Source organism: Abramis brama (genome assembly GCF_963993115.1).
Source record: "Abramis brama genome assembly, chromosome: 12".
Taxonomy (NCBI): domain Eukaryota; kingdom Metazoa; phylum Chordata; class Actinopteri; order Cypriniformes; family Leuciscidae; genus Abramis; species Abramis brama.
In genome coordinates, this window is record NC_139974.1 from 1501362 (window position 1) to 1523567 (window position 22206).

Genomic DNA, 22206 nt, shown 5'->3' on the forward strand with positions numbered 1-22206 from the left:
GTGGTGAGGAAGACTGTCGTACGCCCCGCTCACGTCCACCTGACACACACACACACACACACACACACACACACACACACACACACACACACACACACACACACAGAGAATGATGGGAGACGGAACAAAGTACAGTGAGATTTCTGTCAAAGTTCAAACGCTGTTCTCATCAACAGTACAATGACAATTACTGCTGCTTTAAATCAATATTTATCACTAAATGTGTTACACAAATACATTTGAAATGTATATATCGTATATAATAATTATTTATATTTAAAAATAAATTAATAAAATCTATATATTAAAATATTTTAAATATGAGGGAAGAGCAAAACCCTAACCCTGGTCAAGGAATTAATCTGACAGAATTATCTGTAAAAAAAAAAGGCAAACTACAGCCACAGGCTTTATTTTATACACAAAAAAAAAAAAAGCATACACTGACTACAACATAATGCATTTTTATATTTCATTGGTTCTCTCGTTTCTGCATGCGTTCATAATTTCTTTGTATGACAGGCTGGCAAAAAATAATGTCGGCACAATTATCACAAATAAAACAATCGACAAGCACAACTACGCAATTTGATTACAATTAAAGGCTGTGTAGCGGTGTGTGTGTATTTAGGTGTGTGTGTGTATGTGCATGTGTGTTAATATATGCGTGTGAGAGTGTGTATATGTGTGTGTGTTTGAGCGTGTATGTGTGTGCATGTGTGTGAGTGAGTGAGTGAGTGAGTGTATATATATATATATATATATATATATATATATATATATATATGATACAAACATACTGTATAATGAAAATAAATAACCGTCTTTACATTTCAGATAGTGTGTCCCGCACAAGAGGATCATGGCAGTAAAGCTTCTCTCACGATCCTCCTCACCTTGACGAAGTACAGTGGTCGCGGCGAGCTCTTCTGCTGCGGACTGAAGTTTCTGAGGACCCTGTGAATGTCCTGCCAACCCCAGACGGTGGAGCCCATGGGCCCCGGGGCCTTGCGCACACACACACTCAGCACGTTCAGCAGGACCCGCACGCAACTCTGGAAATGCTGCTCATGAAGGAAAATATAGTTAAAGAACATTACACAACCACACTATTTTCACATGTAAAAAAAGAAAAACCTAATAATTTGTATTAACAAATATGAATAAAATGTGGTAAATATACAGTCAAATATAGCCAGACCAGATATAATTTTTTATATTTTTTTACTAGTGTGTGCAGAACACTATAGTTCATTTATGTAAGTGAGGAGAGCAAAATAAAGTAAACTGTGACATATTATACCTAGAAATTACAGTGACTACCAGTAAAATTTATAACAATTTGGGACTAATAATGATTCAGACACTTTGACCTGATCATGTTTTGCTGAAGTGTTTTTTCTGTAATTGCTAATGCTCTTTTTACACACAGACTGAACACAATGAAGCATTGCTTGGTGATTGGTTGAGTTAAACTGGTATTATCTAATTGTGTAGTTAAATTTAACAGCTGACAGATATTCAACATAATTCATGTGTGAGACAGTCTAACAGAAGGACGGACAAAACCAGTGAAATATCAAAACTATAACGAATAAACTGTGATAATGTCAGAAATGTCTGAATAAATTTTGGTTTGACTGAATATATTGCTCATTGTTAGTTCGTATTATCAAATGTTATTGTGAAGAATTACCCACTTTTCCTTATACATTCATATTGTACTAAACGTACTGCTGAGTGAGAAGGTTGATGCCAATAACTAAAATGTGTGATGCTAGTGAACGCTAGTGTGTAATGCTAGTGAGATGTGTAGCGCTAGTGAGATGTGTAACGCTAGTGAGACGTGTAATGCTAGTGAGATGTGTAGCTAGTGAGATGTGTAATGCTAGTAAGTTGTGTAGCGCTAGTGTAACGCTAGTGAGATGTGTAACACTAGCAAGATGTGTAACGCTAGCGAGATTTGTAAAGCTAGTGAGATGTGTAACGCTAGTGAGATGTGTAACGCTAGGGAGATGTGTAACGCTAGGGAGATGTGTAACGCTAGGGAGATGTGTAACGCTAGTGAGATGTGCTGTGTAACACTAGTGAGATGTGTAACGCTAGTGAGATGTGCTGTGTAACACTAGTGAGATGTGTAACGCTAGTGAGATGTGTAACTCTAGTGAGATGTGTAACGCTAGTGAGATGTGTAACGCTAGTGAGATGGGTAACTAGTGAGATGTGTAACGCTAGTGAGATGTGAGATGTGTAACACTAGTGAGATGTGTAACGCTAGTGAGATGTGTAACTCTAATGAGATGTGTAACTCTAATGAGATGTGTAACGCTAGTGAGATGTGTAACACTAGTGAGACGTAACACTAGTGCGATGTGTAACGCTAGTGAGATGTGTAACACTAATGAGATGTGTAATGCAAGTGAGATGTGTAACACTAGTGAGATGGGTAACTCTAGTGAGATGTGTAACTCTAGTGAGATGTGTAAGGCTAGGGAGGTGTGTAACGCTAGGGAGATGTGTAACGCTAGTGATATGTGTAACGCTAGTGAGATGTGCTGTGTAACACTAGTGAGATGTGTAACGCTAGTGAGATGTGTAACTCTAGTGAGATGTGTAACGCTAGTGAGATGTGTAAGGCTAGGGAGGTGTGTAACGCTAGGGAGATGTGTAACGCTAGTGATATGTGTAACGCTAGTGAGATGTGCTGTGTAACACTAGTGAGATGTGTAACGCTAGTGAGATGTGTAACTCTAGTGAGATGTGTAACGCTAGTGAGATGGGTAACTAGTGAGACAGGGTTCCTGCAGGTTTCAGTTAGTCAAATTTAAGACCTTTTTAAGACATTTTAAGACCATAAAGATTGAAATTTAAGACCTACACGACGCATTGCCAAAAAATATTCAAATCAAAGAATTCATTTTATTTCAATGAATTCAGTAATTGAAAAAGCATTAACTTAATTTACAGATAAAGCAATCACATTAGTAACCTTCCAGACCCAACAACACGTGTCAGAGAAAAGAACAGAATCAGATATAATTTTTTTTATAGAAAATTGTACTTTGCATATTATAGGCCTACTGTAAAAAACACATAATTAGTTGATTTTAGTTGATCATAGTTGATCATAACTAGAGATGAAATGGCATGAACATTTCATTTAATTATTATAGTGCCAAAAATTATCACTTATCACAGAATCCTGTTCAAAAAGTACTAATACTACACAATGAAATCAATTCACCAAGTTTTATGTCTAAAAACAGCAAATAACAATTAAAATTAGCATCAATACGCACTAACATAAACATTAAAATAATACGATTAAAAATGATAGCCAGATTTTAAAAGTGTCTTGCAACATGTTATATACTAACATGTACAAGTTCAAATACAGTTGACAAAAAAGGTTTTTATAAAAAGATAAACCTCACATATTTCAGACTTTAATTTATCTTTTTTGACTCATTCTTTTTATAAAATATGATTTAGTGACATTTACAATACACTTTAGCTTATCTTTTATTATTAATAGTAAAATTCGGTCCGATTTTCCCGTGGCGTCTGTCGTTGCTATGCAACTCCACAATGACAAAAAAGTTTTAGTGGCTAATGGATTTCCACCGCCGAAAAACGCTTGCTATAGCTCTGTTACAAGATTTATTTACGGAGAAGAGAAAAACACCCGTAGTGTTTGGGTGCACCCCCATCCTTCATGTCTTTTTTCATGTTGCTGCGCCTGGAAAAAAAACGAGCGCGTCGCTTCAATTATAAGTGCGCTTACCGCGCGCCTACATTTGAATGAACTTGAGCGCGAAAAAGACGCGATATGTGAACTGCCTCTTGGCGAGCGACTTCGATACTTTTTTGCTACTTTGTAATAACTTAATGCGGCCAGCGTTTCTGGAAATGAACGAGGGTAAAATCTTTTTTAAGACCTGACTAAACGAAATTTAAGACCGCGGATGAAAATCTGGCTGTTTTTAAGACGTTTTAAGGCCTTAAATTTAAAGTTCAGAATTTAAGACATTTTAAGACTTTTTAAGACCCCGCGGGAACCCTGGTGAGATGTGTAACGCTAGTGAGATGTGTAACACTAGTGAGATGTGTAACGCTAGTGAGATGTGTAACGCTAGTGAGATGTGTAACGCTAGTGAGACGTAACACTAGTGCGATGTGTAACGCTAGTGAGATGTGTAACACTAATGAGATGTGTAATGCAAGTGAGATGTGTAACACTAATGAGATGGGTAACTCTAGTGAGATGTGTAACGCTAGGGAGACGTGTAACACTAATGAGATGGGTAACTAGTGTGATGTGTAACGCTAGTGAGATGTATAACACTAGTGAGATGTGTAACGCTAGGGAGATGTGTAACGCTAGTGAGACGTGTAACACTAATGAGATGGGTAACTCTAGTGAGACGTGTAACACTAGTGAGATGGGTAACGCTAGTGAGATGTGTAACACTAGTGAGACGTGTAACACTGAGACGTGTAACACTAGTGAGACGTGTAACACTAGTGAGATGTGTAACGCTAGTGTGATGTGTAACGCTAGTGAGATGTGTAACACTAGTGAGATGTGTAACGCTAGTGAGATGGGTAACACTAGTGAGATGTGTAACGCTAGTGAGATGTGTAACGCTAGTGAGACGTAACACTAGTGCGATGTGTAACGCTAGTGAGATGTGTAACACTAGTGTGATGTGTAACGCTAGTGTGATGTGTAACACTAGTGAGATGTGTAACACTAGTGAGATGTGTAACGATAGTGAACTCACCTGCAGGGACTCTCTGCTCCCCGTGAGTCGAGTGATGGGCCTCATGCTGCTCACCTTCGGGATGAACCGGATTCGGGATGTTACCGTGGTCTTCGGGAACTTCAAGGCCTGAGACGGAGACAGGGCCCTCCACTGGCCCTTAGACAGATGAACTCTGACAACAAACAATCAGATCAGGACCAGAACCAAACACTAGCACACTGATAAACATTTCTCAAAAATATAGCTCATTACATAGTTTTCGGAGTACAATAATATGAAGGACCAAGTGTCCATGGACACTTTACCATTAATGAGATGGTAACATTAATGAGGACAATAATATTAAACAAAACATATTTCTCATTGCAGTTATACAATCAGGTTCAGAGAGTTTTTAATAATTAGCATAAATGAAATTCAGTACAAACAATACTACCAGTAGTACAATAAGGTTTATTTTTCAATGCAAATATATACAGTAGTCAACATTTGAAGTGGATCAAAAAAAGTTCATCAAAGTTGTCCTGAGACAAGAACGGGTATTGTTAAAAATTCATGTATAACTTTGATGAAAGGTTTTGATCCCCTTCAAATGTTGACTATTGTATATTTATACATTCTATATAAATATGCAAAAATGTATATAAATATTTATAAAACAAATGTACAAGTGAAAATTAATATATTTAAATATACATTTTACTTATAACTTTAATTCAAATTGACATAATTTGACTAAAAGCATCTACAAAATAAAAAAAATTAAAAAAAATCTAAGCTTAAAAGAACTTATCTATATACTGTAATAAATAAATAGTATAATTGGTAGTAAAAACTAGTTTTATTTACAATAATGAGAAGTGAGCAAAAATGTATTTGTCATGAGAAAAAAACCCATAATCCTAAAAACGGGCTTCATTTCGGGTTTCTACTCAAATATGATTTCTTATGTCTTTTGACGCGTGTCGTGAGTCACATGACTGTTGTTGCGCGCACCTGAAGGCCATGTCCTGTAGTTTGCTCCAGACTTCAGCCCTGTAGAAGCGCAGCGCGTGTTTCTGCCCCATGCTCTCGGTGACGTAGAAGAGCGCCCGCACCAGACCCACCACGAAACCACTGAGCGTCCAGGCCAGGAACTGAGCGCAGATCCACTCTCTGTAGCGATGCTCACTGGCGCAGTGACCTACAGCAACACATCAGCTCAGTCACTCAAGCTCTTCACTGTTCATTTACTGCCAGTGAGACACAGGGGCCAACATTTGAAGTGGACCAAAAGACAAGAACGGGTATTGTTCAAAATCCATGTATAACTTTGATGAAAGCTTTTGATCCACTTCAAATGTTGACTACTGTACTAAGGGTTGGGAATCGAATACTTGAGGTCAGGAATCGGATAGTTGTTATAAAATAAAAATTTCGATTCCTCTTATCGATTCTTTTGTGAGCATTTCAATGTGACTTTAAACCATTCAAGAAAGAAACTCGCACCGTTTTCAGGCATGTGTGTATCAGTATATTAGATCAGTGCAGCTCTTAAAGTGACAGCAGCCTAATATTCCTGCCGTCTCTATAATAACACTAATATTCCTGCTGTCGTCTCTATAATAACACTAATATTCCTGCTGCCGTCTCTATAATAACACTAATATTCCTGCTGTCGTCTCTATAATAACACTAATATTCCTGCTGTCGTCTCTATAATAACACTAATATTCCTGCTGTCGTCTCTATAATAACACTAATCAAAAGAGAAAATTCACTCGTTCTTGGCTGAATAACTTTTGTTACTATATTTGTAATATATTTTATTAATAAACTGCAGTGTTATTTTACATTTGATCACAGTTTCTGAACCTGAAAATCTTAAAACACTGTTTATTTCAATCGTATCTTTCTTCAGTTGTGTCTATTTGTTGCGATTGCTATTTTTTTATTTTAATTACTGAGTGTTTACTTGTCTTTAATAATGCTTGAAATGTATATTTAGCTCGGCTAGTTGTTCTTCTATGGTGTTTTTAAACCACAGGCAAACGCTCCTTGTGTAAGTGTTCTTTAGCCTGTTGATTTCTGTTCATGATATTAAACTACAATTAAATGTTTTGCAATAAGACTAAATGTGAATGATATCTAAGTTTTTTTTTACCTCATTGGAATCGAAATCAGAATCGTTAAAAGTCAAACAATAACCAACCCTAGATATACTATCATAGTTTTTATTTATATTAGCAATTAACTAATTGTTTTTATTTAGTAATTAGTCATTTTGATGAGTATTTTTGTAATCTTTAGTTTTTTTAATATGCTCTTATATTTATATTTTTATTTTAGTACTTCAAATAAATGAATGATGAACTTTGTCTTGGCAACTAGCTGAAATATAGTTTTTTTATTTATTATTTCAAGTAATGAAAATGTTTTGTTCTGGTTTTAGTTTTAGTTAACGATAACAAACCTGCATGATACAAAAAACATCCAGTCTGTTTTTTTGGCTTCAAACAACCAAAGTTGTAATAAATAAGAGTTACGAATAAAGGCGTTAAAGACGCACGTTTCTTGTGTCCCAGCCAATGGCAGGCCTTAACCTTCATCTTCCACATCAGCTGGTCCAACGGGAGGCGCTCAAATTTCCCAAGACGCAGGAAGTTCTTCACATTGGACAGGAAGTGAAGTCGATTTTCCTGGGATCCCCAAAGTTCCTCAGGAACAACGTAAAGCAAACATTCCCTCACGAACAGATACACCCTGTACGCGGAGAAGTGCAATTTGAGCAACGACTCCATATCTTGCGCATCTTGAGTCCCAGAGCACTTCCTGTGCAGGAACAAGGCGTACGGACACTTCCTGTGCTGGCGTAAGAGTCGACTGAACAGGGGAACCATCGCGAAGAAACGCTTTGGAAGTTTCTTCAGTCTACCCTGCGTGTTTAACTCTGATTGGAGGAATATCATCCGGACGAGATCCGCCCCCTGCAGACGTCTAGCCCCGCCCACATCTTTCAGTTTCCTGTTGAGCAGGAAGCTCTTCATGCCCCGCCCATTATACAGCATGCTAAGAACGCGTATCGAACAGTGTGACGGTCGAGGAGGGCGTTGCTCTGCGGGTTTCCAGCTCCGAGATCCGTGATTTGCGGTCGACGGCCCATCGGATTCATCCGTAATCAGTTTTCGCTTCTTCATAACAGGATGTTTATCGTGTTTCTCGTCATCTCTCGCTCTCTTTCTTGAGACTGTTAACATCTTAGCGTCTCTTGCGAAAGTCTTAGCGTCTCTTGCGAACTTCTTAACGTCTCTTGGGATCGTCTTAACATCTCTTGCGTTTGTCTTCCACGGGACACTGGGATTTTTCCATGTTTGACTCGAGACGTGGCTGAGGGAAAACCCGGACCATGCGCGCGGGATTAGCCGGTCGTACACGGGCTCTCCGCACACCTGTAGCAAACACGAGGGCGGGACGGTAGCGAACACGGCGCAGTCCTGTAGCAGGTGCCGCGTGACCTCGGTTCCCAGACGCTGGTTGATCCGCTTCCACAGCTCGCTCGTGCTGATGTACGCCGCCGTCTGGGAAACGTCTCCGTGGAACCGGAACGGATCCGAACAGGCCGTCACGTCATTGCACTGATAGCCGAATCCCAGGACGTTCCTCAGCTTCTTCCGTTTAATGTGGTTTAGGGTGAACGCCAGAACCTCCGGAAGCGTGCTGAGCTGAAATAAGACACATAATATATCATTTAACAGTGATTATAGTTTATAAAGTTACAGTCAAACCAACTTTTTTTTTACTAGTGTGTGCAGGACACTATAGTTCATTTCTGTAAGCGAGGAGAGCAAAATAAAGTAAACTCAACTGTGACATATTATACCAAAAATCTCTTCATACAGTGACTACCAGTAACATTTATAAACATTTGGGACCAAAAATGATTCAGACACTTTGACCTGATCATGTTCTGCTGAAGTGTTTTTTCTTTAATTGCTAATGCTCTTTTTACACACAGACTGAACACAATGAAGCATTGCTTGGTGATTGGTTGAGCTAAACTGGTATTATCTAATTGTGTAGTTAAATTTAACATCTGACAGATATTCAACATAATTCATGTGTGAGACAGTCTAACAGAAGGACGGACAAAACCAGTCAAATATCAACTGATCTGATAACTCTGAGTTCTGGTCATGTTTCTGACATAGGTTTCTACCAAAGTAACGTTACATTTCTGAATGTGCTGAGTCTGGGATTTAGTGAGTTTGAAGTGACAGTATTATTATTACTCAATATTATTATATATTTTTTGACATAGGTGGCTTTTACATCGGAGATACAATAAAAAAACATGATTACTTACTACACTTTCACTATAATAAAACCATGGTTCATTTCCGTAAGGGACTGAAATGTAATCAACCCAATAAAGCCTACTGAATCATATTTTAATACATGACATTCTAAGGCCTCTAAATGATCAAAACTTTTCTGAAACCCCAGTTTGTTTTGATGTGTAAACAAACGGTCAGAAAGTGCTGAGTGTGAGGTACCTGAGCGGGCACGCGCTGCTGCTGTGGTGGCGTGAACGAGCATATCGTCAGTCCTCTGACGAGATTTTTAAAACGCGCTCCGTCTCTTTCCTCCAGCAGAGCCGGCTTCCGTCCATCAGAAAACACAAGCCCATCTGTGAACTCCTCCAGAGTCTGCACGACGGGATATAACGATCGCAAAATGCCAAATACATATTTGAACCCGCCATCTGTCGCGTCGCGTCGAGACATGAGTCCGTGTGTGATGGTGGGTTTCCCGCCTCCGGCGTTTCGGGCGTCGCGCGCTGCATCTCCACCAATCAATCATCTGTCACATGACCCTGATGTTAAGACGAATTAAAACGCAAATTAAAGCTACGTATCTTTTTTTCTTCGAAATAACCAGAATTTTAGAGCTGTCGGGGCGGATTTCCCGTGACTGCTTATTTCCATCTTTCTTCCGTGCTAAAAGTCATATCCGTGCAATCATATGTGTAAATTAATTGAAATGAAATTACTTTATAAGCATGTTAAAACAGTAAATAGCAAGCAGATTATCAAAACAATATTATAACTAAATTGACTTTACAACCACATAAACAAAATAAATGAGAACAATGATAAATAAACACGGTGTTTAACAAATATTTGTAACATTTTATAATTGCATTTCATAATTTCTGACTATACTGTGTATATAGTAAATACATTTAAGTTTATTTTTAATTACATTTTTTATTTATTATTTTATGCTCATTTTGAACACAAAGCACTTGCTTTTTGCAAATGTACTATAACATCATGGTTTTTGGACATGGTATTCGCATAATATCTTGCAAATGCACCATAGTATTCTTTAAAGTATCATGTAAATACTTTTGTATATAAATAAGAGAATCAGTACCATGGTTTTGATACCATCACTGTACTACGGCACAGCAATAAGGGACTGTATGCAGCAAATGCTATTCGTATGCACTTTTTCATAGTTTAATAGATAAAATTGTATTTGTTAATATTACTTCATATGCAATATCAATGATATTGACCATGATTTACCATAATACCAAGTATTTTTAAAGGATTACCCACAATGCAATTTCAGTAAAGTTTAACTAAAACACAAAAACTCGCTGTCTTAGTCCATAAACATGTTTATTAATATTGCATTAAAAAGATGAGTCCGTTCTCAGACCCCCAGAGTCAGTGTTAGACCATGAGGAGGTCAGCAGGAGGAGGTTTGAGAGGGATCTGACCCAGAGTAAAGCGCTTGGCTGTGAACTCCTTCAGTTCTTCGGCTGTCAGGTCGCTCTGGGCCGTGAACAGACTGTCTCTTGAACTCCCAGCAGAATCTGCAGCTCCACTGAACACACCGCTGCTCTGACCGAAGCCACTGCTCGCGACCGGTGCCGAGGACCCGAACCCGGAGCCCAATCCTCCCGCAGACGTCTTGAAGCTGAACCCGGCTGCTGAGCTGGGCTTATTTTCTGCAGCTGGCGGGGCAAAAGAAAAGGAGGACGCAGACGGAGCGGGACTGCCGAAACCTGGTGCCGTCTGAGCAGTGCTGAACACAGCATCTCCAAACCCAGATGCATTCTGGGTAGTATGTGAAGCTCCGAAGTCAGTTTTGGACGAGGCAAAGCTGAAGCTGCTGCTGCTCTGAGGGCCGGAACCAAACCCTGAGAAAACAATATAGCCGTTTACTAAAAAAAAAAAAAAAAAAGAAAACCCATTTTCAAAGAGCTGATAGGTTTCATTTAAATTTACCAGCATATCAGCTCCAAACAACACAAAACATTTGTATAGGCACTTTATAATTTGATTTTATTGTATCTTTTTTGTGTCTGTCTATAGTGGTTATTGATAATGGGCCCAAAATTCAAAAGTGATTTAATCATGTGTTTGGAAGCTGTCTTTTTTTTTTTTGTGGGTGTTTGGTTTTGTTTTGTTAAAAATGTTAAAATAAATAAAGACTTCAATTATAAAAAAAACAAAAAAACAACAACATTTGATTCAATTTTAACTAGTGCTGTGCAACGATTAATCGCATCCAAAATAAAAATTTGTGTTTACATAATATGTGTGTGTACTGTGTATAATTATTTTGTATATATAAATACACACACACACACACACATGCATGCATATATTTAAGAAAAAAAGATTATCACGATTTATCGCAAAACTCTTTTGTTTTTTAACCTCTAGAGGGCCAAAATCAGAGTGTACCTTTAACACTGTTATTTTCCTGTTTATTACTGTGAAGAAATCCAGAACTAACCTCCTGCTCCAAAGCCAGATGTTGACGTTGATGATGAAGAAGTGATTCCAAACCCTGATGGTGTCGCACCGAACCCCTGTGATGGCGTCTGGGAACTGGAGTTATTCAGCTCTGAGATCTGAGGACATCAACAACACGATTTACTACACGGCTCTGTGGAATAGTCAAGTCACCTTCATTTATACAGCGCTTTTAACAATATGGATTGTTTCAAAGCAGCTTTACAGTGATAATAGGAGATTACAGTAACAGAGATTGGTTTGGCTTTACATTTGAATACTTGATTCTGATTGGTCAATCGCGCCATCCAGCGGTATATTATTGATATAAATATATATATAAACTTCATGGGAGTTTTGCATTTGGTGAGCTAATAAAATATTAAAACTCAGTCAAATAAATATTTTGTGTACAGTTATTTAATTATGCCATCCAGTATCGTGGACTCACTCTCTCTCATTTCACACAAACGCAGCGGCGGCCATTTTGTGACTATTGTTTTGTACACCGTTGGATTATAGGATAACAAACATGTACGATTTTAAAACAGTTTAATCTGAAATCAATATCTCTTATATTTCATAATTTTAATAATATATCTCCATAATTATGTATGTGGCGAAATGCTGTGTAATAAGTGTATGACTGTATACCGTATCTCTTAAATGTCCGTCTAGTTTGAACTTGCCGCTGAAACTGCTCTCTCCACGGAAGCTTTGCGTTTAAAGAGCTAATAAAATATTTAAACTGAGATTAATATTTCTTGTCTAATTATTTACTTATGTGGAAAGTATCCGTGTAATAAGCGGGATGATGTACATCCAGCCGGTTGTTATCTCAGAATAAACCCCTTCAGGCTGATGAAGACCTGATCCTGATCACCCGGTCGGGTTTATTCTGACATAACAGCCGGCTGGATGTACATCATCCCTTACATAAACTCCTTCCGTCCATCCGGTTCAATGCCAACTTGCCAAGTGAGAAACATCATCTTACCACACTGATCTGAGTGGAGCTGCTCATGGTGCGCAGCTCCTGAACTCTGCTACTCCATTGGTTGGCCAGCAGTTGGACTGAGTTCACCTGAAACACCACACAGGATTACATGAAATGCTCAGATGCAGCATCATGGGAAATAAAGTCTCTTGAATCTGCTCATTCACTGAAGAAGTGAAGTGGCTGTCTTACATAAGGCTGTATATCACCAGACGCTCGGCAGGAGTAATATTCCTGTCTCAGCTCCTCTGGAGACAAGTCAACAAACCCTGCAAAAGAAAAGATGAACAGATATAAAGATAAAATCCCGTTGTCTAACTGCAAAATAATGCAGCAGCTCAGTGCCAGCTGGTCATGTTTGTCAGACATGCATGTGTTTTTTCACCCGTGCAAAACTTAGCAGCTCGTGTTTGCTTGAAAGGCAAAAGACTGACAGCTAAACTGACCTGAGATCTGTGCGTTGAGGGACGAATAGCATGAAAACGGCCACTGGCCAGAAGTCTGCCAGACCTCCATGTCTGTCTGGATTGTATCTCTGAAATACAAATATGCAATAAAAACACAATGTGCATCAATGTATTCACAGTGCTTCACTTTTTCCACATTTTGTTATGTTCCAGCCTTATTCAAAAATGGATTAAATTCATTATTTCCCTCAAAATTCTACAAACAATACCCATAATGACAACGTGAAAGAAGTTTGAAATCTTTGCAAATTTATAAAAAAATGAAAAACTAGGGCTGCACAATATTGAAGAAAAATGCGATATGCGATAACTCATTAAATAATGCGATATTCAATATGCTATACGATAATGCTTAAAGTGTGTAAAATAAACTTAAATGATCTTTAAAATATATTTAAAATTATATAACCTACATACGTGTTTCACATTCTTTTTGTGACAAGAAAACATCCCTACAACTTCTGAAAGTGAGCATCAGTGTTTTACTGTAGCGCAAGAAGTGTTATTTATTTTAACATCAGTGTAAACCTCGGGGTTAAGGGGTTCAGGTTATCCTACATTAGGGTTATTAAACAACAGAAACTGAATAATCAAATGCAAAAATAAAAAAACTGCTTAGTTTTCACTGCATGAATTAATATACTGATTCTTATTTAAAGGGGTGGTATAATGCCCTTTTCACAAGATGTAAAATAAGTCTCTGATGTCCCCAGAGTGTGTGTGTGAAGTTTTAGCTCAAAATAGATATTTTTATATAGCATGTTAAAATTGTCACTTTTTGAGGGTGAGCAAAAACGCACCGTTTTTGTGTCTGTCCCTTTAAATGCAAATGAGCTGCTGCTCACGGCAAAGGGGGCGGAGCTTCAACAGCTTGTGTCCTTTTACCTCACACACACATGCACTGAACATTTCAAAAACTTTTAGCTTTTTATGTTCAAACTGGAGTAAGAAAGAGATACTCAAGAAGAAGGGACAACATGTAGACAACATTTCTGAATGGTTAGTTGGTGAATTTATGAAGCTGATGTGTAGTTATCTTCTAGTCATTGATTAGCATATTCTGTCTTGATAATCTGTAAATCGCGTTCCGGGGGCGGGGTTTATGTAAAATTTAGGGTTGGTGATGTCACTAACCCGGAAGGAATGTCGTGTAGTCTCTACCAGCCGTTTGTTGTAGTCCTTAAAAAGCGATTTCTTTAAAAGAAAATATCTTTCTTTGCTTTGAACTTTGAGAGTTGTAACTTTGCAGATGTTGTTTATGCTCAAACAGCAACATTACACACTACCTACAGTTAGAAAAGTGAAATCATAATCAACGACCCCTTTAAAGCTACTAAAGTTATTCAGCCAAGAGCAGTGAGGGATTTTCTCTTTGTCTTTTGTTCATGACCCCAGTTATTGCAAGCCGTTGCGCGGTTGCGATATGCATATTGCAATATATATATTTGCGTTATTTCGATAATTTCGATATATTGTGCAGCCCTATGAAAAACGAAAAAAATCACATGTGCATAAGTATTCACAGCCTTTGGAGCAGGTTTTCATCACGGATGTCTCTGTACATTGCTGCATTTATCTTTCCCTCGATCCTGACCAGTCCCTGCCGCTGAAAACATCCCCACAGCTGATGCTGCCACCACCAGGCTTCACTCTAGGGATGGTATTGGCCAGGTGATGAGCGGAGCCAGGTTTCCTCCAGACATGACGCTTGCCATTCAGGCCAAAGAGTTCAATCTTTGTTTCATCAGACCAGAGAATTTTGTTTCTCATGTGCCGTGTTTCCACCGAAATTACCCGGAACAATTTGTCCCAGGAATTTTTTCCCCCCAGACCTGTTGCTAGCCGTGTTTCCACCACAGTCTAAAGTACCGTGAAGATTAGGCAAATTACTCTGGTGACGTAGGACTGCGCTCTACTTTACAGTTCCCGCTGGATTTCTTCCTAAAGCCTGAACCTCGTCGTTGGTCCATCGGTCGTATTTTTTAGACTCCATTGTTGATTCGAATAGCAGACAACTGTTACTGCACGCGCCGCAACAGATGGTGGTTGAAATAAAATGCTGTGTGGAGCCAAGCAATCAAAATACGGCATGAACTCAACCAATCAGCGCCCAAGTCCCAACCCTGAAAGTTCCTAAACTTTGAAAAAGTACTACCTCGCAAGCAGGGACTTTCGGAGGGGGAAATATTTGCCCAGAACTTCATTTAGACCCTGGTTCCTGCGGTGGAAACACACAAGTACCAGCCCAATGTCCCAAAGTTCCTGTGGTGGAAGCACACCAGTACCAGCCCAATGTCCCAAAGTTCCTGTGGTGGAAACACACGAGTACCAGCCCAAAGTCCCAAAGTTCCTGCGGTGGAAACACACGAGTACCAGCCCAAAGTCCCAAAGTTCCTGCGGTGGAAACACACGAGTACCAGCCCAAAGTTCTTGTGGTGGAAACACACGAGTACCAGCCCAAAGTCCCAAAGTTCTTGCAGTGGAAACACACGAGTACCAGCCCAAAGTCCCAAAGTTCTTGCGGTGGAAACACACGAGTACCAGCCCAAAGTCCCAAAGTTCTTGCGGTGGAAACACACGAGTACCAGCCCAATGTCCCAAAGTGCCTGTGGTGGAAACACACGGTTACCAGCCCAAAGTTCCTGTGGTGGAAACACACGAGTACCAGCCCAAAGTCCCAAAGTTCCTGCGGTGGAATACACGAGTACCAGCCCAAAGTCCCAAAGTTCCTGCGGTGGAAACACACGAGTACCAGCCCAAAGTTCTTGCGGTGGAAACACACGAGTACCAGCCCAATGTCCCAAAGTTCCTGTGGTGGAAACACACGAGTACCAGCCCAAAGTCCCAAAGTTCTTGCGGTGGAAACACACGAGTACCAGCCCAAAGTTCTTGCGGTGGAAACACACGAGTACCAGCCCAATGTCCCAAAGTTCCTGTGGTGGAAACACACGAGTACCAGCCCAAAGTCCCAAAGTTCCTGCGGTGGAAACACACGAGTACCAGCCCAAAGTTCTTGCGGTGGAAACACACGAGTACCAGCCCAATGTCCCAAAGTTCCTGTGGTGGAAACACACAAGTACCAGCCCAAAGTCCCAAAGTTCTTGCGGTGGAAACACACGAGTACCAGCCCAATGTCCCAAAGTTCCTGTGGTGGAAACACACGAGTACCAGCCCAAAGTCCCAAAGTTCCTGCGGTGGAAACACACGAGTACCAGCCCAAAGTCCCAAAGTTCCTGCGGTGGAAACACACGAGTACCAGCCCAAAGTTCTTGCGGTGGAAACACACGAGTACCAGCCCAAAGTCCCAAAGTTCTTGCGGTGGAAACACACGAGTACCAGCCCAAAGTCCCAAAGTTCTTGCAGTGGAAACACACGAGTACCAGCCCAATGTCCCAAAGTTCCTGTGGTGGAAACACACGAGTACCAGCCCAAAATCCCAAAGTTCTTGCGGTGGAAACACACGAGTACCAGCCCAAAGTCCCAAAGTTCCTGCGGTGGAAACACGAGTACCAGCCCAAAGTCCCAAAGTTCCTGTGGTGGAAACACGAGTACCAGCCCAAAGTTCCTGCGGTGGAAACACACGAGTACCAGCCCAAAGTTCTTGCGGTGGAAACACACGAGTACCAGCCCAAAGTCCCAAAGTTCTTGCAGTGGAAACACACGAGTACCAGCCCAAAGTTCTTGCGGTTGAAACACACGAGTACCAGCCCAAAGATCTTGCGGTGGAAACACACGAGTACCAGCCCAATGTCCCAAAGTGTCCCTTCAGGTGCCTTTTGGCAAACTCCAAGCGGGCTGTCATGTACCTTTAACTGAGGCTTCCGTCTGGCCACTCGACCATACAGGCCTATATTTGGTGGAGAGCTGCAGAGATGGTTGTTCTTCTGGAAGGTTATCCTCTCTCCACAGAGAAACGCTGGAACTCTGTCAGAGTGACCTTTGGTTCTTGGTCTCCTCCCTAACTAAGGCCCTTCTCCCCCGATGGCTCAGTTTGGCTGGGCGGATGGGTCTAGGAAGAGTCCTGGTGATTCCAAACTTCTTCCATTTATGGATGATGGCCTCCACTGTGCTCATTGGGACCTTCAATGCTGCAGAAATTTTTCTGTACCCTTCCCCAGATCTGTGCCTCGGTACAATCCTGTCTCAGAGGTCTACAGGCAATTCCTTGGACTTCATGGCTTGGTTTTGCACTGACATGCACTGTTAACTGTGGGACCTTATATAGATATGTGTGCGCCTTTCCAAATCATGTCCAATCAACTGAATTTACCACAGGTGGACTCCAATCCAGTTGTAGAAACATCTCAAGGATGATCAGTGGAAACAGGATTGCACCTGAGCTCAATTTTGAGCATCATGGCAAAGGCTGTGAACACTTATGTACATGTGATTTTTTCGATTTTTATTTTTAATAAATTTGCAAAGATTTCAAACAAACTTCTTTCACGCTGTCATTGTTTGTAGAATTTTTAGGAAAATAATGAATTTAATCCATTTTGGAATAAGGCTGTAACATTACAAAATGTGGAAAAAGTGAAGTGCTGTGTATACAAGCAGTCCTCCCCAAAAATGCATAAGCGTAAACTGCACTTACATATGTTTTGCATTGTCATTCGTTGAGTTTTGTCCAGCTTTATCAAAGTTGCTCGGAGAGTCAAGCGCTGAGAATCTGTTCTGGTTGCTGAAGCTGAAGTCAGAGCTCTTGATGTCTCTGGACGTCCCGCCGCTTCTGTTCCAATCATTACCGCCACTTCTGTTCCAATCATTACCGCCGCTTCTGTTCCAGTCATTACCGCCGCCTCGGTTCGAATCATTACCGCCACTTCTGTTCCAATCATTACCGCTGCCTCTGTGCGAATCATTACCGCCACCTCTGTTCCAGTCATTCCCGCCACCTCTGCTCCAGTCATTACCGCCGCCTCTATTCGAATCATTACCGCCACCTCTGCTCCAGTCATTACCGCCACGGGAGAACGAGGAGGGCTGGGTGAACTCGCCACCAGTCCGTTGAGATGGGTTTATCCACACGCGGTTCCCATAGCCTGCAACAACACATCACTTTGGTCACTGCCGTTAACATTCAAAAATATTTTTTTAAAAATGGTATAAGTTATACTGGGTGTTAAAATACACTATATTTCCAAAAGTTTATGGACCTGCTTTGTGCACTGGTGCGCAGTCATGTTGGATCAGGAACATCCCTAAACTGTTCCCACAAAGTTGGGAGCATGAAATTGCCCAAAATGTCTTAGTATGCTGAAGCATTAAGAGTTCCTTTCACTGGAACTAAGGGGCCAACCCCTGAAGAACAACCCCACACCATAACCCCCCCTCCACCAAACAACCCCACACCATAACCCCCCCCCTCCACCAAACAACCCCAGACCATAACCCCCCCTCCCCCAAACAACCCCACACCATTACCCCCCTCCACCAAACAACCCCACACCATAACCCCCCCTCCACCAAACAACCCCACACCATAACCCCCCTCCACCAAACAACCCCACACCATAACCCCCCCTCCCCCAAACAACCCCACACCATTACCCCCCTCCACCAAACAACCCCACACCATTACCCCCCCTCCACCAAACAACCCCACACCATAGTCCCCCCTCCACCAAACAACCCCACACCATAACACCCCCTCCCCCAAACAACCCCACACCATAACCCCCCCTCCACCAAACAACCCCACACCATTACCCCCCCTCCACCAACCAACCCCACACCATAACCCCCCCTCCACCAAACAACCCCACACCATAACCCCCCCTCCACCAAACAACCCCACACCATAACCCCCCTCCACCAAACAACCCCGCACCATAACCCCCCCTCCACCAAACTTTACACTTGGCACAATGCAGTCAGGCAAGACCGTTCCCCTGGCGACCGCCAAACCCAGACTCATCCATCGGATTGCCAGACAGAGAAGCGTGATTCGTCACTCCAGAGAACATGTCTCCACTGCTCTAGAGTACAGCGGCGGCGTGCTTTACACCACTGCATCTGACGCTTTACATTGCACTTGTTGATGTGAGGCTTGGATGCAGCTGCTCGGCCATGGAAACCCATTCCATGAAGCTCTACGCACTGTTCTTGAGCTAATCTAGCCTAGAAATCTAGACGCACCCTAGCGGCAGCAAAATTTATTTTGCTTCCAGGGTAGTCTAGCAACTCTCCGTTGACTTTTTGAGCTGGAAAAACCAAACTCAGGTCAGGCCAATCACATCGTGTATAGAGTCGGTGGGCGGGCTTAACATAATGACGACAGAGTTGTGACGGTTCCGTGTGAATTCCCTGCTACTTGAAAACAAAGAATGGCTGATGACGAACAGCGGTCTTTCGAATCAGCTTTGGCCGCGACTCTGGAGGACTTGGAGTTAAGCTTTTCTTTGAGAAAAGAACAAAGAACGGCACTCAAGTCATTCTTAAAAAAGGAAGATGTGTTCGTAGTTTTGCCGGCCAGATATGGCAAAAGTTTAATCTATCAACTAACGTTAGCTCCGCTGTTGGGAAAATGCTCTGGTTGGTTGTAGCGCTGTCCTATTGCGTGCTGAGGGAATTTGAAAGACCACCGTTTATCCCGCCCCTCGGATTGAGCCATGTCTATGGTGAGTTGCCAGACCTAACATCTTGATGTAGGTCTGGCTTGCCAGGCTAGAGCTAATCTGAAGGCCACACGAAGTTTGGAGGTCTGTATCTATTGACTCTGCAGAAAGTTGGAGACTTCTGCGCACTGTGAGCCTCAGCATGCGCTGACCCCGCTCTGGGTCAACACTTCGTGGCTGAGTTGCTGTTGTTCCCAATTGCTTCCACTTTGTTATAATACCACTAACAGTTGACCGTGGAATATTTAGTAGTGAGGAAATTTCACGAATGGACTTATTGCACAGGTGGCAACCGATCACGATCCCATGCTAGGATTCACTGAGCTCCTGAGAGCGACCCATTCTCTCACAGATGTGTGTAGAAGCGTCTGCATGCCTAGTGCTTGATTTATACAACAGTGGCTATGGAAGTGACCGGAACGCCTGAATTCAATGTTTTGGAGGAGTGTCCCAATACTTTTGGCAATATAGTGTACTTAATTTACATTTTAAAACACTACCAGTGAAAAGTTTGGACACACGTTTAAGATCACCTTCTGATCTCAAGGTATATATAAGATTTTTGTTGACAAACATAATTACTGCTTATGCCATATAGACATATACATATGCTATAAAGCCAAAACAATCTCTGTTACCCTAAATTATACGTTTGTCTCTGTAAAGCTGCTTTGAAACAATCTACATTGTTAAAAGCGCTATATAAATGAGGATGACTTGACTTGACTTGACATATAAATACATAGACCATAGTATTTACCAGAATTTCCCTTGTGAAAACACTTTTTTTTTTAAAGAGTACTTATTATAGATTTAAATCTTAAAGAATATAAATGTGAACTGGATGTAATGTAAAGTGCATGACATTTGCAAATCTAATGAAAATGTATTTATTATTGAATCCAGTTATTTGAACTTTAAGACTCACTTAAGTACATTGTTATACGCAAATAATAAAGTTGATAATAATCACTTAGTTATATCAAAAAACACTACAGTTAAAATTATAAATAAGTAGCCTACTTTACATGTTCTTAACTATGTTAGTCAACACTTTAAAATGAGTACTTATTTACACTTTAAAAACACGAAAAAATATTATTAAAATTTGCTTTAAAGTAAAACATTTAATTTTACATTTTTACAAAGTGAAACAGTTATGAAAGTACAGTTAAGCTGCCTTTCATTTAATTAATATTAGGCCTTTATTATCTAAGTACACATTCAAAGTGTTAACAGCATTATAGTGTCCAAAAACGATATAATCTCGATGGTAATATATAGTTGTTTAGTAAGAGACTGTATATCTGGATGCTATCTTGCTCATGAAAACCCCAATCCTGTGAACTGAGAGTGTGTTCATGTCTGACCTCCTCTGCTGGGCTGTTGTTGCTGCTGGTTTCCTCGATTATCTCCTCCTCCTCTTCCTCCTCCTCTCGGATGCTCATTCCAGCATTTATCTCCGTATCTACAGCGACCTTGAAGAAAGAAGCTGCACACTGTCATCTTTAAACTCTATAGACAGAAATCATGTGCTGTTGTGGGACAGAGCTTGACGCGGCTCCTCAAACGACGCGCACCAGCATGACGCAAGACGCACATTTTGGACGTAAACAAACCGTTTCAAAATAAAAGTATTGATGCGGCGCTTCAAACAGTATTTAAAGTCCCTCTGTAGTCAATAATTGTATCCCTTTAAACTCATCTTTGATCACCAAAATTACATATTTGAACGTTTTTTCCCTGAATTTTTTTTGTCATGCCTTAAAATAGCTTGAATGTAACTCTACACCCTTGCCTCATTTAATATACGCCGATTCATGAATATGCAAATTAGCCCCGCCTCCACCCACTCACGGCAGCTCAAATATCCACTCATTGATGACGAGATTGGTTATTAGTTTATGACGTGTTTTTGAGACTGTCTTTGGTTCACTGCAGTTTTAAGGAGAAAATACTCAGCAATGGTGTCGACTTATGAATTTACACATGGTTTGAGTTAAAGCATATTAAAAACACCACATTAAAAGCTGAATTCTCACCACAGGGGGACTTTAAAACATTTTTTCACATGAAATAAGGATCTAAACAAGGCTTTGATCAGTAGTATTTAAGTGGATTAATTTAATTTTAGTGTAATGACAGTTTTCTGTTTTTGAAAACACACTAGTTAGAAACTTTAAAGGTAATAATAATAATAATTAAAAATACCTTTCTGAGAATAACTCTAAAATGACTGGCATGATGGCAATGACAGCAGAACTGAGGACAGGTTTTGTTTTTTTAGAAAGGGACTAAATGTACAGAAATATAAAAAGAACCGAACCTAAATGGATGCAAAGTATTTATTTCTGATTTTAACATTTTATACCTTTATTAAAGAAGTCAAGTTAAAAAAGTCATGGTGAGGTGCACAATATATAAAACATTGGATATTCTTTGAAAAAAATAAAAGTATTTAAAAAAATAAAAGTAAACGTGGCACATTATTGATATAGAAGATTTGTTGATTCAAAATGTTATTTTTAAAGTTATAGTGTGATTGAGATTATACTACAATTATACAAT

At 40.4% G+C, this 22206-nt stretch overlaps 2 protein-coding genes across 2 annotated transcripts in view; both read right to left on the reverse strand.

Annotated features, from left to right (window-relative positions):
- The window catches only part of tert (telomerase reverse transcriptase), a 26330-nt gene extending 16058 nt beyond the window's left edge, over nucleotides 1–10272 (reverse strand). The window contains exons 1-6 of the mRNA XM_084131615.1: nucleotides 9299–10272; nucleotides 7315–8467; nucleotides 5763–5949; nucleotides 4785–4938; nucleotides 897–1064; nucleotides 1–39 (exon numbers count right to left, since the gene is read on the reverse strand). The exon at nucleotides 1–39 is cut by the window's left edge and continues 123 nt beyond it. Of these exons, the coding sequence (XP_083987741.1) occupies nucleotides 1–39; nucleotides 897–1064; nucleotides 4785–4938; nucleotides 5763–5949; nucleotides 7315–8467; nucleotides 9299–9529 (1932 nt within the window). The 5' untranslated portion in view covers nucleotides 9530–10272. The remainder of the gene's footprint in view (nucleotides 40–896; nucleotides 1065–4784; nucleotides 4939–5762; nucleotides 5950–7314; nucleotides 8468–9298) is intronic.
- Nucleotides 10273–10413: 141 nt separating this feature from the next.
- On the reverse strand, nucleotides 10414–21232 carry nup42 (nucleoporin 42). The gene is made up of 7 exons (XM_084131650.1): nucleotides 21009–21232; nucleotides 17616–18063; nucleotides 13001–13089; nucleotides 12747–12823; nucleotides 12555–12641; nucleotides 11559–11676; nucleotides 10414–10956 (listed from the first exon to the last, which is right to left on the reverse strand). The coding sequence occupies exons 1-7, from the start codon at nucleotides 21142–21144 to the stop codon at nucleotides 10487–10489; spliced, it is 1425 nt and encodes a 474-aa protein (XP_083987776.1). The 5' UTR covers nucleotides 21145–21232; the 3' UTR covers nucleotides 10414–10486.
- Nucleotides 21233–22206: the final 974 nt, after the last annotated feature.

What these genes read in the sequence shown, in the direction of transcription:
- nup42 (XM_084131650.1), bottom strand. Translation starts at nt 21,144, where the DNA reads ATGACAGTGTGCAGCTTCTTTCTTCAAGGTCGCTGTAGATACGGAGAT. An exon ending in CCTCAACGCACAGATCTCAG is followed by an intron (nt 12,824 to 13,000) that starts GTCAGTTTAGCT and finishes TTTCTTTTGCAG; the next exon opens with GGTTTGTTGACTTGTCTCCA. An exon ending in CTGGTGATATACAGCCTTAT is followed by an intron (nt 12,642 to 12,746) that starts GTAAGACAGCCA and finishes GTGGTGTTTCAG; the next exon opens with GTGAACTCAGTCCAACTGCT.